The following is a 13,809-nucleotide window of genomic DNA, read 5'->3' as shown; positions in this document are numbered from 1 at the left end:
CAAGCAAGCAAGCAAGTAAACAAACTAAAAGAAACATCTAGTCATTTAACAAGTAGTCATGGCTATACATTTTTGGGTGGGGATTACTGGGAACTTATCTTTCAGTCAGAGACAATGGTTGGTGGGGACCATGATGGATATTTAGTATAAAATGGAGCTTCTGTAGCTGTACCAGGGACAACTTTTATCAATCAATGTGCCCCAATACAAGGACTTTCCCAGGACCCTTGAGACAAAATTGGTGAAGATCTGCTCAAGGCCTGAAAGCCAACTGAAGCTGTAAGGTATTTAGTGCTGTAGAGACTTCTGTCTAGTGGTAAGCAGGACTCTGAGGTATACATAGTGACAATGCAGAACAGAAGCCATAGAACCATGTTAGAGATGAGCTGGGACAGAGCTGTGTGAGATGCTGTGCTTGATAGCCTGTCCTTAGCTGCCCCTCCACTGTCAGATGTGTATTTCTCTGAAGAAACTAGACACATTCCCACAACAGATCATTAGAAAGCATGATCTACTGGAAAAGATGGTGGTATTGGCAGCTTTCATTTGGTATCTTCCCTGGTAGTACACTGACTCTCTAGAACAAAATGCTTTCTGGCTTGCCCAGTCTCTGATACATTCAAACAAACAAACAAACAAACAAACAAACAAACAAACAAACCCCAAGCATCTATTTGTATTCCTAAACTAAGCATTTTCAATTTGACAAGTTGAAGTCTCGACCTCTGGGACTTGAGAGAAGATGAAAACAAAAGGGTAAATAATGCTCACAATGTATCCATTCACTAGCAAATGTTCAAAGTTTTGTTTTGTTTTAGGAACCTGGAGCTAAGAACATCTTAAGTCTTCTCTATCTTATCTCCGACCTCACCACATGGAAACAGTTCTTGTAGATCCTGAAAACCATCCTCCCACCTTATCAAGGCTTTTTGTTACATTTTTTCTTGTACCCGGAATAAAAGCCATGCTGACCTCGGAGGGTTCAGCATGTTCACACACTGTCAAGTTTTAACACCTGCCCCTTTATACAGATCCTGGGAAACTTTCCCTTTAAGTTCTTTATGGAGTTTAGGATGTAATTAACTTTTTCTTATATAGTCCAGTTCTCTATATAATAAAGGCTACACATTATGAAATCAATTTCTCTTCCAATAATCTTTTAGGCAAGGATGGTTATAAAAGATAAGCATTTGAAGTGCTGGTTTTCTAATCACAGAGACCTAGTTAACTTCTTTTGATTCTATTCTGTTTTTCATCCAACATCTACAATAGCAATAGCACTTGTTTTTGACTGTTGGCTTACAAGGAGGAGCACCCATGTAACTGACATGCAGTGGTGCTTAACCATCAGCTAGCTCTCTGTCTTGATCAGCTTGTGCTCTCTAATTTCAGGCTACACAATACAGAGTCAGGACCTTTTCCCAGCAAAGTGAACAAAGACACAGAAAGCTAATTAGGTAGGGGAGCTTAAACACATACCCGAAGGTCTCACACCTGGGAAATTTGGGTTCAAAGGAAAATTGGCAAGGAAATGAAAATGATTTCAAAGCTCTTATGAAGTGAGATCCAAGCCTCCAAGTTCTCAGACTTGAAGGAATCCTGAGCTGGACTCCTCACTCACAGTAGTAGCTATGCACAGTGTTATCAGATGTTGCACACTCAGCTTTCCTTCCGGCAGGAAGTCGCGCGCGGGACACATGTGGTCACAGCTATAGTTCCAGCACTTGGGAGGCTGAGTCAAGAGAATCCGTAGTCTAAGGTCATTCTCAGCTGCTTAGCATATTTGAGGGCAGCCTGGGGTAAAAGAGACCCTTCAGAAACACACAATACCATCCTTCCTCAGTATGGCATGTTGACACACACGTGTATTCCTAACATTTGAGAAATGAAGGCAGAAAACTCAGGAGTTCAAGGCCAAGCTTAGGTATGTAGTAAGTACTTAGTTTGGGTCTCATTAGATCTGTTTCTCCAAAACCCAAACAGCTCAGAAAATTCTTTTTTTCATTTTCATTTTATTTTTGTTAAGCCCACAGCACCCAGTCTTCTGGATACCCAATTACTTTTCTACACACACACACACACACACACACACACACACACACACACACACGCACCCATCAGGGCTTGGATGTGCATTGCCTTTATTCCCAGCCCTTTGTAGGCAGAGACAGGCAGCTATTCGAGTTCAGGGCCAGCCTGGTCTAAAAAGTGAGTTCCAGGACAGCCAGGGCTATAGAGAGAAGCCCTCTTATTAAAAGCAAGCCAGTCAGCCAACCAGCCAGTTAGCCAGCCCAGATTTGTAGTACACATGTAGATTCGAATTCTGGGAACAAAATGACTTCAACTTGAATGCTTCAGTGAAGTGCCATGAGATTTGTATGTGGCTCCTGGGCTTATCCAATCTTTCTAGAGACACCTTTGACCATTGGGATTCCTTGACCCTCATTTTCTATCCAAAATCCAAGCAATGCTGTCCTGAAGAAAAAATTGGTGAGATCAAGCACACAGAAAAACGAAGTTGGGAACTTTCCTAAGGCTCCCAGATAATGCCTACTTCTATTGTTCTTAGGCCAGAGGCCCCAACTTTTACTTGTTTTAAACTGGAAAATATTGAAGTTCAGATAATATTCAGTACCGTTCATTGAATATCTTGGGCAGTAGACTAATAGTGTTATTCAAAAGATCCAACCTTCAGCAGACATTAGTATTCTTAGACTGGCGAGAACTGGATGTTCTGAGACGTTAGGCTTTAAACTTTCCTATCTATCAAACTGCAAGGGGTCTTACCAACTTCAATAAAGCTTACACTACCAAAATACTTCCAAGCAGCCATTAAGACTGTTTTAGAATCGAGACCCAGTAGCTTATCCTGTTCAACTCCTTTTTTGAAACAGTGGGGGCTCTGAAAAGAGCCTTTGTGTTTGAAGTTTCCGCAAATTCTTAAGTCTTAATTACTTCCCCTTGGCCTTGTGGTGGCTCTCAGTCTTCTTAGGCAGCAGCACGGCCTGGATGTTGGTCAGAGCGCCGCCCTGCGCGATGGTCACGCGGCCCAGCAGCTTGTTGAGCTCCTCATCGTTGCGGATGGCCAGCTGCAGGTGGCGCGGGATGATGCGCGTCTTCTTGTTGTCCCTCGCCGCGTTGCCCGCCAGCTCCAGGATCTCGGCCGTCAGGTACTCCAGCACGGCCGCCAGGTACACCGGGGCGCCGGCGCCCACGCGCTCGGACGCCCACGCGCTCCGAGTAGTTACCCTTGCGCAGCAGACGGTGCACGCGGCCAACGGGGAACTGCAGGCCAACCCGGGAGGGAGGTCTTGGCCTTAGCGCGAGCCTTGCCGCCCTGCTTGCCGCGTCCAGACATGATAGTAGTACTGTGATGTAAGACTAAATAGCAGAAATAAAGAACTAAGACTGTGCAAATGTGGCTTTTTTTTTTTTTTTTTTAATAGTAGGTTCCTGGGTAGTAAACGCTACGACTTGATTGGTTACAAGAAAGCATAGAGATATAGCCAATAGAAAAATCTGTATCTGAAAACTTCATTTGCATAATTCCACCCACTAACCCTCTAGTTTTTCTTCTTCCAATTAGCTAAGACTGGTTCGAAATCCTTCATTAGCATAAACGCCCTATAAGTAGGAGAAGTCCGTTTCCAATTCACAGTGAGCTTCCGGTGTTTGGAGATCAGAACATGCCTGAGCCTGCGAAATCTGCTCCCGCCCCGAAGAAGGGCTCCAAGAAGGCAGTCACCAAGGCGCAGAAGAAGGATGGCAAGAAGCGCAAGCGCAGCCGCAAGGAGAGCTACTCTGTGTACGTGTACAAGGTGCTGAAGCAAGTGCACCCGGACACAGGCATCTCTTCCAAGGCCATGGGCATCATGAACTCGTTCGTGAACGACATCTTCGAGCGCATCGCGGGCGAGGCGTCGCGCTTGGCGCATTACAACAAGCGCTCGACCATCACGTCCCGGGAGATCCAGACAGCCGTGCGCCTGCTACTGCCCGGTGAATTGGCCAAGCACGCCGTTTCCGAGGGCACCAAGGCGGTCACCAAGTACACCAGCTCCAAGTAATCGTGCCAAGTAAGCTTCGGTTTGGAATTCCAAAGGCTCTTTTAAGAGCCACCCACTTTTCTCAAAGAGAGCGCTGTGGCCGACTGTTCAGTTTCATCCGAAAGCAGCTAAGGGGCGCTTATAAGCCTTTATAGTTCAGACTGTGGATGCAATGGGAGTTCATCGGTCTTAGTTTAGTATTTTGTTTAACAAATGTTTTATAGGGGAAAATTCAGTCATCCCAGTAGACGTCACTTCCGGCGAGGCTGAGTCCAGAACTAAGTTGTAGAACAGGGGTGAATGGAGACGGTAATTGTTCCCATTAGAGGGAGTTTGTCTTTAAACAATAATTCCCGATTTTGATTTGTGACGAAGTGCTTCCAAATAGGCTTGCATTTTAAAACTAGTAAATAGGAGGGGCCTGTCACAAAAAAAAAAAAAAACTTCATATTTTTCGACTTAACAGCTTACGGAGCTATTACGTGGGATAAGACCTGAGATCTTAGGTTAGTTTTTGAGAATGTGATCTGGCATTATCAAAAACCTGCAATGAGGTTCTGGTGGGAAAGGAAACTGAATTGTTCAAATGCAAATGTAACAATTTGTCGCTAGAGTACTTTGGCCAAGCTATATTAATTTTTATAGTTCCAAGGACGTGAAGGCTTAGAGAAGTGAGAGGAAGAGCTGAAGCAAGGAGTGAACTGGAAGGACTTAATTTAAGAAAACCCAAAACGAATGCTTGCTGTGGATGTTGACTTAATTCAAAGTTAGAAAAGAATTTCAGTTCTTAGTGGAGTGTATTCTTCTGTTTGTCCAGACGAAAGGCTAATATTTCCATAGCCCTAACTGTCACTGAACAAATTTGGCCATAAATGCTGGCTGTACCCAAGCTCATTTCACTTCCTCTGGACCCATTTCTTTTAAAAGCTCTTGTCTTGCCTGTTCGAAGAAACAGTACTGTAGCTTCCTCTCTTCTCTGATAGAAGTTAACACCATATTATCGTCTACAATCCTTTCTTTCTAGAAGCTGTGCCTAGACTATTTAGGACTACATTATGTCCTGACAATGTGGAGAACCTTTCAGCCTTCTGGCGCCTTATGTCTTCTTCGCGCTGCAGCTTTGTTCTTGCAAACCTTCCTTTTTCTGGTTCGCTTTTGGTTGATTTATTGCCAAAACCCCACCAGTCAGGCTCAGAAGTGTATAAAGGGTTTCCAGATTGATACCTTTTCATTTGACAACAATTCAGTGTCGACTTTCACTTTTGCCTTTGGTGAGATTCCTGTTTCTTTGTGTGGCCTGTCCATTTTTATCTCCTTCCAATTCTCTCTGTCTGTCTGTCTTTTGCCACCCCACCCCCCCCCCGTGTGTGTGTGTGTGTGTGTGTGTGTGTGTGTGTTTGCCTGTGAGAGGTGTGTGTGTGTGTGTGTGTGTGTGTGTTTGCCTGTGAGAGGTGTGTGTGTGTGTTTGCCTGTGAGTGAGAGAAATGTGTGGTGTTTATGAGTTCACATGGTTGTCTGTTCAGAATTATCATGACTGTATGAGAGAGAATATAAGTATAGAATAGTTGCCACCAGTAAGTGGATTTTAATGAAGCATAGACTCAAGACAGTTCCAGACAAGAAGAAATCAGTGACATGGTACCTTTTCTCAACATTTCTAAAATTTGTGATTTGGTCATTCCATGCCTGTTTCATATGCAGACAGGGTTATTGGCTATGTTCTTTTTATTGTGATGTTCCAGAGGGGAGTGAGAAACAGCATGAACTTGCCTGCTGAGGCAGAAAGTTTGCTTCTAGGATATATAAAACAGTATTACTTAAATTTTAATGAGTTTATTATAAGGGATATGGCAGTAGAATACCAAACTTGAAACTGAACAAGAGAGGATCACTCCTGTTGGGAATAGTTCTCTCCTGATAGGACCTCTGATTTAAAATCAAAACTTTTGTCTCAGTAGTCATAATACTTCAATAGTTATCCATGTCTGTGTTCATTGACCTTCAGTCTTTTCTATTGTTCTAGTTGACTCCTCTAACTTTGATAACTGCTGTGACTATTTCCTATTTTATGAATATAAGTAAATTTGAGCACATTGACTATCCCAGCAGGAAATGAATAAATTATAATGTGATTTAAGTATAAATAGATTTTTATATAGGATTTAAAAAGTATGTCGACTTTAATTAATTGAAAACCATTAATTAGTATAAATTAATACACATTCTTAGGCCTTAAATTGAAGTGTGGCCTCTAAGGTTGCAATCAAACTCACATAGTTCTAGTCATAATTGCATTTGTATATTTTTTGTTTACTTAATAGTTAGACTTTTGGTTTGTGTTAAGATGGATCTTTTTTTTATTTTTTTCTTTATTAACTTGAGTATTTCTTATTTACATTTCGATTGTTAATTCGTTTTCCCAGTTTCCAGGCCAACATTCCCCTAACCCCTCCCCCTCCCTTTCTCTATAGGTGTTCCCCTCCCCATCCTCCCCCCATTACCACCCTCTTCCCAACAATCTCGATCACTGGGGGTTCAGTCTTGGCAGGACCAAGGGCTTCCCCTTCCACTGGTGCTCTTACTAGGCTATTCATTGCTACCTATGAGGTTGGAGCCCAGGGTCAGTCCATGTATATTCTTTGGGTAGTGACTTAGTCCCTGGAAGCTCTGGTTGCTTGGCATTGTTGTTCATATGGGGTCTCGAGCCCCTTCAAGCTCTTCCAGTCCTTTCTCTGATTTCTTCAACAGGGGTCCCATTCTCAGTTCAGTGGTTTAATGATGGCATTTGCCTATGTATTTGCTGTATTCTGGCTGTGTCTCTCAGGAGAGATCTACATCCGGTTCCTGTCGGCCTGCACTTCTTTGCTTCATCCATCTTGTCTAATTGGGTGGCTGTATATGTATGGGCAACATGTGGGGCAGGCTCTGAATGGGTGTTCCTTTTGCCTCTGTTCTAAACTTTGCCTCCTTATTCCCTGCCAAGGGTATTCTTGCTCCCCTTTTAAAGAAGGAGTGAAGCATTCACATTTTGGTCATCCTTCTTGAGTTTCATGTGTTCTGTGCATCTAGGGTAATTCAAGCATTTGGGCTAATAGACACTTTAAGATGGATCTTTTATTATAAACGATTACAGTTTACAGAAGCTAGGATTTATTGTACAAAAAAAGACTACCTTAAGTTTACCAACATTTCCTACTAGATTTATTTCGTTGAATAAAAATCACTTTTTAATATAAATAAATAGTATATATTGAGCTAAATCAAATCAGAAGGTAATTTTTTAAATGGAATAAAAACTTAAATAACAAGTAGTAAGGACTCACCATGTCAGCTTAAAAACTGAATTCACTGGCAAATAATTACTTTAGAACTTAGATGACTTTTCCTTTTTTTTTTTTTTTTTTCTTTTTTTCGGAGCTGGGGACCGAACCCAGGGCCTTGCGCTTGCTAGGCAAGTGCTCTACCGCTGAGCTAAATCCCCAACCCTTAGATGACTTTTAAATGGAATGAATTAGTGTCTTCTCACTTGGAGGTTACCAAACACAAGACATTGAAATGTTTGCTCTGTTTAAGTCTCCTACTGTTACACAGGTTATAATGAGTAGTGCTTACTTAGCACATTAGAAAGCACTGTTCTTTTGATTTAAAATGGTGAGACCATCTTTGCTTTTGCCACTTTAGATTTGTAGGAGTGAAAGATAGTGGAGATAGACCATGGGTTTAGAGGGCCAGGCAGGCTTGGGACTGGGGCTTGTTAGTGTTTATCCACAGAAACACAATTGCTGGCTTTGTTTAAGGGTTGTCTTTAATTGCTACCAAGTTTCCTAGCTACAGAGGAAAACAAATAAGCATACTAGATAATGATCATGTTTACTCGAAGAGTTGGCACTGTTAAGTAATATAGTAATTCACTTTAGTACATAAGACTCACAGGTGTAACAGACTGTCTCTTTCATTTTTATGTAGCTGGGATTTGTTCTCATATCTTAATGTAATGATCAGCTCATTGTAATTAATAATAAAAAATAAAGTTTGTAATAATAAATTTGACAGAATGAGTCTTACATCAAAAACCTATTTCGAGTTTTTTCTTGTTTATCTCTTGGTAACAAGCAATGTTTCTTTACACTGCAAAGAAAGGTTTAGGATTCTTAAGTAATCAGTTGTGTTTGAGTTCCCAGAGACTGTTTACTTGTAATCGATTCTTTAAAAAAATCGATTATTTAAAAATGTTTCGAAAAGAGTACCGAGGAGATAATTCAGTCAGTAAAGTGCTTGCTGTGCTATATGAAGACCAAAGTTTACTTTTCAGGACTTGTGTAAAAAAATGCCAGAGGTGGTGGTGGTGGTGGTGGTGGTGGTGGTGGTGGTGGTGGTGGTGGTGGTATGTGCCTATAGTCAGCACACCAGGAAGTTTATGGTAATAATTAACTGAATGTCCTTGAGGTATTGGCAAATGACACTGTCCTGATCTTGCACGGTACAATACTCAGAAGGATGAGTTGAAGACTGAAGGAAACATTAAATGGAGAACCCTGAACTGAGAACTGGTTCACACAAGTATGTTGCAACCCATTGTTCTGTAAGGACAAAGTGAAGCCTCTGGGGTTGCAGTCAAGGCCAGTCACTTACACTTTGTGTGTCTCAGTAGCTTCACCTGGACCTGGATAACGATACTAGCACTGGCCTTCAGGAAGTAACACAACTAATTAGTTGTAGCATTGCAAAGTATCTTCTTTGAGGTATGGGGAAAATTGTCACTAAGTGGCAATGGAGAAGATAGTATAGGCCACTGTTTTTTGTTTTGTTTTGTTTTCATGTAAACAGCATATTGCCAATTTTAACATCATGAACCTAAAATTTCAATTTAGGATAGGTAAAAATGAAAGTTGTCAGAGAAAAGTCAAAAATATGCTTTTTCTTTTAAAAATTATGTTTTATCTCTTTTTTGTGAGAGTCTACTTTTTCCTTCTACCTTGTGGCTCCCAGGGATTGAGCTCAGCTCTTTGGAGCAAGCACCTGTAGTCTCTCAAGTCATCTTGCCAAGTCAAGGTTAAAGATCTTTAATCCATCTTCATGTTGTCTGCTCTAGTCTGACAAAGTTTATACATTTTCATTCTTATATTAAAAGAACTTACAGATTAATATCAAAATCTTGGAATAGTTCATCTATCATCGCAAGATAATTTTACAAATCATAGAGTTCAGATAAAAATGTCTGGTTGAGAGAAGATGCATTTTTTTCCCCAACACATAATCTCTTTAGGAACATTCCTAAGGAGATTTAAAACAATGATTCAGCAAGGTAGTTTAGATTCAGCACTTTAAAAAGAAACCCCCAGTAATCCCAAATTCATGGCATTAAAAATTCCTTTATGTGAACCTTTGCCCTGTGCACCCTGGGTGGCTAAGGTCACAGACACTTGAGCCAAGTACACAGTTGCTTTTGACCTTCTCTTCAAGACATAATAAACTCAATTACTTAGATGCTAAAAATTCATCTTGCCAGGCATTTAGGTACTATGGTTGGTTATAAATTAGGAAAAGGGAGGTGAATCTTCTTAAGACCCCTTAGTTCTGAGTGGAAAAAAGAAGTGGCCGGGGATGGGAGTAAAGACTCAGTGGTCAAGTGCCTGCTTTTCTAGAGTGCCTGTGTTCAAATTCCAGTACCTTCATGTCAGCTCACAACTGAGTGTAACACTAATTCCAGTGGATTTGATACCCCTTTCTAGTCTCCACTGGCACCAATTCAGCAACTAATATGCAGGCAAAATTAAAATTAAATTATAAAATACAATTAATATAATGAATTATATATAATATAATATATAATATAGTGCGATAAATATTACAATAAGATGTAAATAATATAATAAAACAAAAATAAAATTAAATAATAAAATAAAATTTAAAAAGTAAATAAATAAAAGAAGTAGAGTGTTTCACTCTCTTACAGAATTCTGTAGACCTAAATCCTAGTGTGCAAATTGTAGACTATGCAGAGTTCATGGCCTGATATTGGATCTCCCAGCTGCTGCCTCAGAATTGATGAAGAGTTTGAAATGACAATGCTTGTCTCATTCTGATAAGACAAACCTATCAAGAGGAGGCAACTTGGTTTGTTCTTGATCTGCAATCCTAGGCTTCCTCAGCTGTATCCCATTCTCCAACACTAAAATAACTGGACTCAAGAGCAACAAATTAAAACAGATTAACAACTTGATGGAATTTAGGATCACCAAGGAAACCTAATACTGAGTGTGTTGGTGAGGTCATGTCTAGAAATATTTAACCTTGGACGGAGGCAGTGCCATCCTGTGAGCTGAGGTTACAGACTGGATAAAAAGGAAAAAGTGATCTTTGACAGTGGACGCAGTGTAGACGGTGATCTCACAGCCCGGCCTGTCTTGGTGGATGGGACCCGGAGCCACAGTAAGCCCTCCTTCCTTCAGCTGCATTGTCACAGTAGGAAGAAAGCAAGAAATAGATCTTTACTCTCTCTTCGCTTTTGCTTTCTCCTCTCTATTTTCTTAGGTATAATTTTCCTCATTTTCTCTACTCTTATTAGCCAAACTTAGAAAAGTTGGTCATTTTAACTTTCAACAAATGTGCAATTCTATTGTTAGATTTATCTTAAACATACTTATACTGAAATAAATATAAAATTCTAAATGTGTAATATATTATAAAGTTTCTTAGGAATTCTACATAGATAATTCAGGTTCCAAAATATTGAACAGAAAATGAAACAAAAACCCCAAAACACTGCCAGCTGCAAGTGTCGATTAGAGATCCCCTCTGTGCATAAAGATAATGCTGATGGTTCTAGACTCTTAAGAATCAAAAGCTGGTATTTTTGCCCAGTCAATTGTAAATACAAAGAGGAACTTTAATCAGGTAAATATTAAGTGAATGAGCAATGGGCCTCATCACACTCTGGCATTGTAGGTGTTTCTGGAGTGGCCGAAAAGGACTCTTGTTTTTCCTTTAGGAACCTCTGCGAACACTTGGGACACATGTGGCTTGAAGGGCTGGTTCTTTCCAGCCTCTGTGCCCCTCTCTGTGCTCTGCTCTGCCATGGTGCATAGCACAGGCACACTCCTAGCCCTTGCTAGTTTCTTATCTTCCTCAATCAAAAAAATCAATCTCTTGATTTTTTTCCCATTTCTTTCTGTGGGGCAAACCCTTCCCCACCCTGAAGGCATCTGCATGGCCACTTCCTTCCTGGGCAGCATCTAAACATGTTCTGGACAGCATTGTGCAATTTGGACTTTCTACACTTTACATGCTGCTCTACATGTGTACAGATGTAGGTGACAAAATCAGAAAGTGCCTTTCTGTAGAGATCTACCGTTTCCCGGCTCCTCCTGACAGAAACTTGTCAGAATCCACTAAAGAATAGTGTTGGTTACTTTTTTTTTTGTAAGTGTCTGCAAAATGTATCATGAAAGGAAATCTTTCTAAAGTGAAGTGTCAGCTTGAGTATTACATGGGTCAAGTGAGAGTCACAATTACCTTTGATGAGCTTAACTTGCAGCACTTTCTCTGCCACACTAATATGTCAGCCCACAGCTATTAGTGGGAATTGTCTATCATGCAAAACCTTCATACCTTTCCTGCACTGAGCTTGGGAAGAAAGCATAATTTAAGATATACCTTTGTATTGCTTCTTGGCCTTTTGGTTAAGATCAGGTGTAGAAGATATACCTTTGTTTATTTATCAAGTACAACTGGAAAAAATTTATGACACAGTCATTAGACTAAGCATGGGGGGCACTTTTTTATTAGGTAGTTTTATTTATTGAAAAGGAAGATAGAAGTGATCTCTCTAGCAGTTGCCTGAAGGGATGAGCATTTGAGAAAATGGAGGTTTCTGGAAACTCAATGACTGCCTAATGTGGGAATAACAATCACTACTTTTTCAAACTGTTCTCTTACAAGGACACTTGTAGTTCTGCACAGGCAGATCCACAGGGCTCCTGGTGAAGACAGTGCTCCCTCGCCTACTATACCCACACCTGGGCAGTACCTCTGCTTTGGTTAGGAACAAGCTACACTCTCTTTTTGTTTTCATCTATCAGGTTCCTAGGCTTCCACAAAAGGGAACTTCCAGGGAGCACTATTTAGACAGAGTCTGCCCATTAATCCTTTACCAAAACCAGGCTCAAGGGGTACAGGGGGTATTTTTACTGCATAGGCCCAGCATCTAATGACACCTGGGTAAATCAATCTCTCTGTTGCTGTATTTCATATTGTATAATCAGGAGAGGAACAGCAGTAATTATGGCATAATGTGGTTATGATGACTAAACCACTGAATGGTATTTATAGGCTTCTCAGAACCCTCCCTGTTCTAAGAAAAACCCCTATATGTGTCGCCATTGTTCTGTCTTCAGGTAGAAAGAAGGTACATGCAGGATAGCTGAGTCAACCTTTCTCTCTCTCTTTCTACAGGAGGAGTAGACCTGACATCGTTTCTACCAGTCGTCGGTGCTGGATGCTGTATCCTCTGACAAACGAGACAGTGGAAATGGCTGATACTAGCAGATTAGCCGCCATGTTTTCAAAACTCAAGGAACAACCGATAAGCATCTGACTAGAAATTCTATAAAAATGTTCACTGTAGAAATTCATGATAAAACGACACACATGAGTAGGAAAATAAAATACTCTTAGCAAAATTAAAATGCTCCTAGCAAAAGAAAACTTTTAAGTATTTGTGATGTGTGGATATATATGATGTATATATAATAAATAAGTCATGTAAAACAGAACTGCATCATGTTATAAGAATGTAATTTTAAGTAACTATGTTTAGAAATCATGATTTATGCATCAATGCTTATGTAATTGCTTTGTGTTTTTAGTTACTTTGAGTCCCTATTTTTGTGGAATACGAATGTACAAATCACAAATTGTTATTTATAAATCTTCACTTTTTTTTTTAACTTGAGGGGAGGATCAAGCAACTGAAATGGACAGACTAAGGATGTAACTAGAGTGCATGTATGCTGTGTGGAAGGCCCTGTGCTCAATCCCTAGTACTATTGTTCAAAAGGAAAAGGAGAGGGAGAGATAGATAGATAGATAGATAGATAGATAGATAGATGATAGATAGAGGAGGAGGAAGAAGAGGAGGAGGTGGAGGCAGTTGTTGCTGTAAAATTAAAATAAATGGTTTCTTTTAACCTGCACTTTATCTGGCACGATAGTGCCCCACTATATCTGATAGATATCTTCATCTCAGTTGGCAAAGCGTCTCCCCCGCTTTGCTCCATCCTATATCACACTGCCAATGGCTACTCTCTGAGCCTGGCAATAATCTTTCTACCCATCTAGTTCTCAAGGCAGGTTGCCACCATGCCAGACATACATATCCCAATCCAGTGATGGCCCAACGTCTCTAGCCACCACACACTCTCTTAAATTCAATTAAATCACCTCATGAAAGAACACACAACACAATAACCTCTGATCCAATAATATAATTTGCTCATCTAGACATACAAAGCCCTGTACATATCTATCCCTTAAGAATATTCATAACAACCTATAAATGTGCAGAGAGGAATCTTACATCTGCCTCCATGTTCTCTCAGCTGGTTTCTCCTCCCTCGATCCAGTCTCCTCCTCCTCCTCTCTAAAACTTTTCTTCCACCCATCCTTCCTTCTTGTCCAATGACAGGCCTCATTCTATCCTATACCTGCCTTCACCTGTATAATGACATCATCCTACAGACTGTGACTTGTAACCCCATAACTG

At 40.6% G+C, this 13,809-nt stretch overlaps 1 protein-coding gene and 1 pseudogene across 3 annotated transcripts; one reads left to right on the top strand and one right to left on the bottom strand.

The window, feature by feature from the left end:
* Positions 1 to 1,998: 1,998 nt before the first annotated feature.
* Hist1h2anl1-ps2 (Histone cluster 1, H2an-like 1, pseudogene 2) lies at positions 1,999 to 3,412 on the bottom strand (annotated as a pseudogene). The gene has a single exon (XR_015641669.1). The product of XR_015641669.1 is annotated as a Histone cluster 1, H2an-like 1, pseudogene 2 (transcript).
* Positions 3,413 to 3,599: 187 nt separating this feature from the next.
* Hist1h2bq (histone cluster 1 H2B family member Q) lies at positions 3,600 to 12,972 on the top strand. Of its 2 annotated transcripts, none has more exons than NM_001107352.1 (2): positions 3,600 to 4,076; positions 12,501 to 12,972. In NM_001107352.1, exon 1 carries the CDS (start codon positions 3,687 to 3,689, stop codon positions 4,065 to 4,067), a length of 381 nt encoding a protein of 126 aa, NP_001100822.1. In that variant the 5' UTR covers positions 3,600 to 3,686; the 3' UTR covers positions 4,068 to 4,076; positions 12,501 to 12,972. The 2 variants fall into 2 exon arrangements, 1 of the variants encoding a protein (NP_001100822.1); XR_015640812.1 differs by lacking the exon at positions 12,501 to 12,972 and adding an exon at positions 5,457 to 8,110 and having other exon boundaries at positions 3,655 to 5,421.
* Positions 12,973 to 13,809: the final 837 nt, after the last annotated feature.

This window comes from Rattus norvegicus, chromosome 17 (genome assembly GCF_021556685.1).
Source record: "Rattus norvegicus strain SHRSP/BbbUtx chromosome 17, alternate assembly SHRSP_T2T, whole genome shotgun sequence".
Lineage (NCBI taxonomy): Eukaryota > Metazoa > Chordata > Mammalia > Rodentia > Muridae > Rattus > Rattus norvegicus.
This window is presented reverse-complemented; position numbering and strand designations above follow the sequence as displayed.

What these genes read in the sequence shown, in the direction of transcription:
- Hist1h2bq (NM_001107352.1), top strand. Translation starts at nt 3,687, where the DNA reads ATGCCTGAGCCTGCGAAATCTGCTCCCGCCCCGAAGAAGGGCTCCAAG.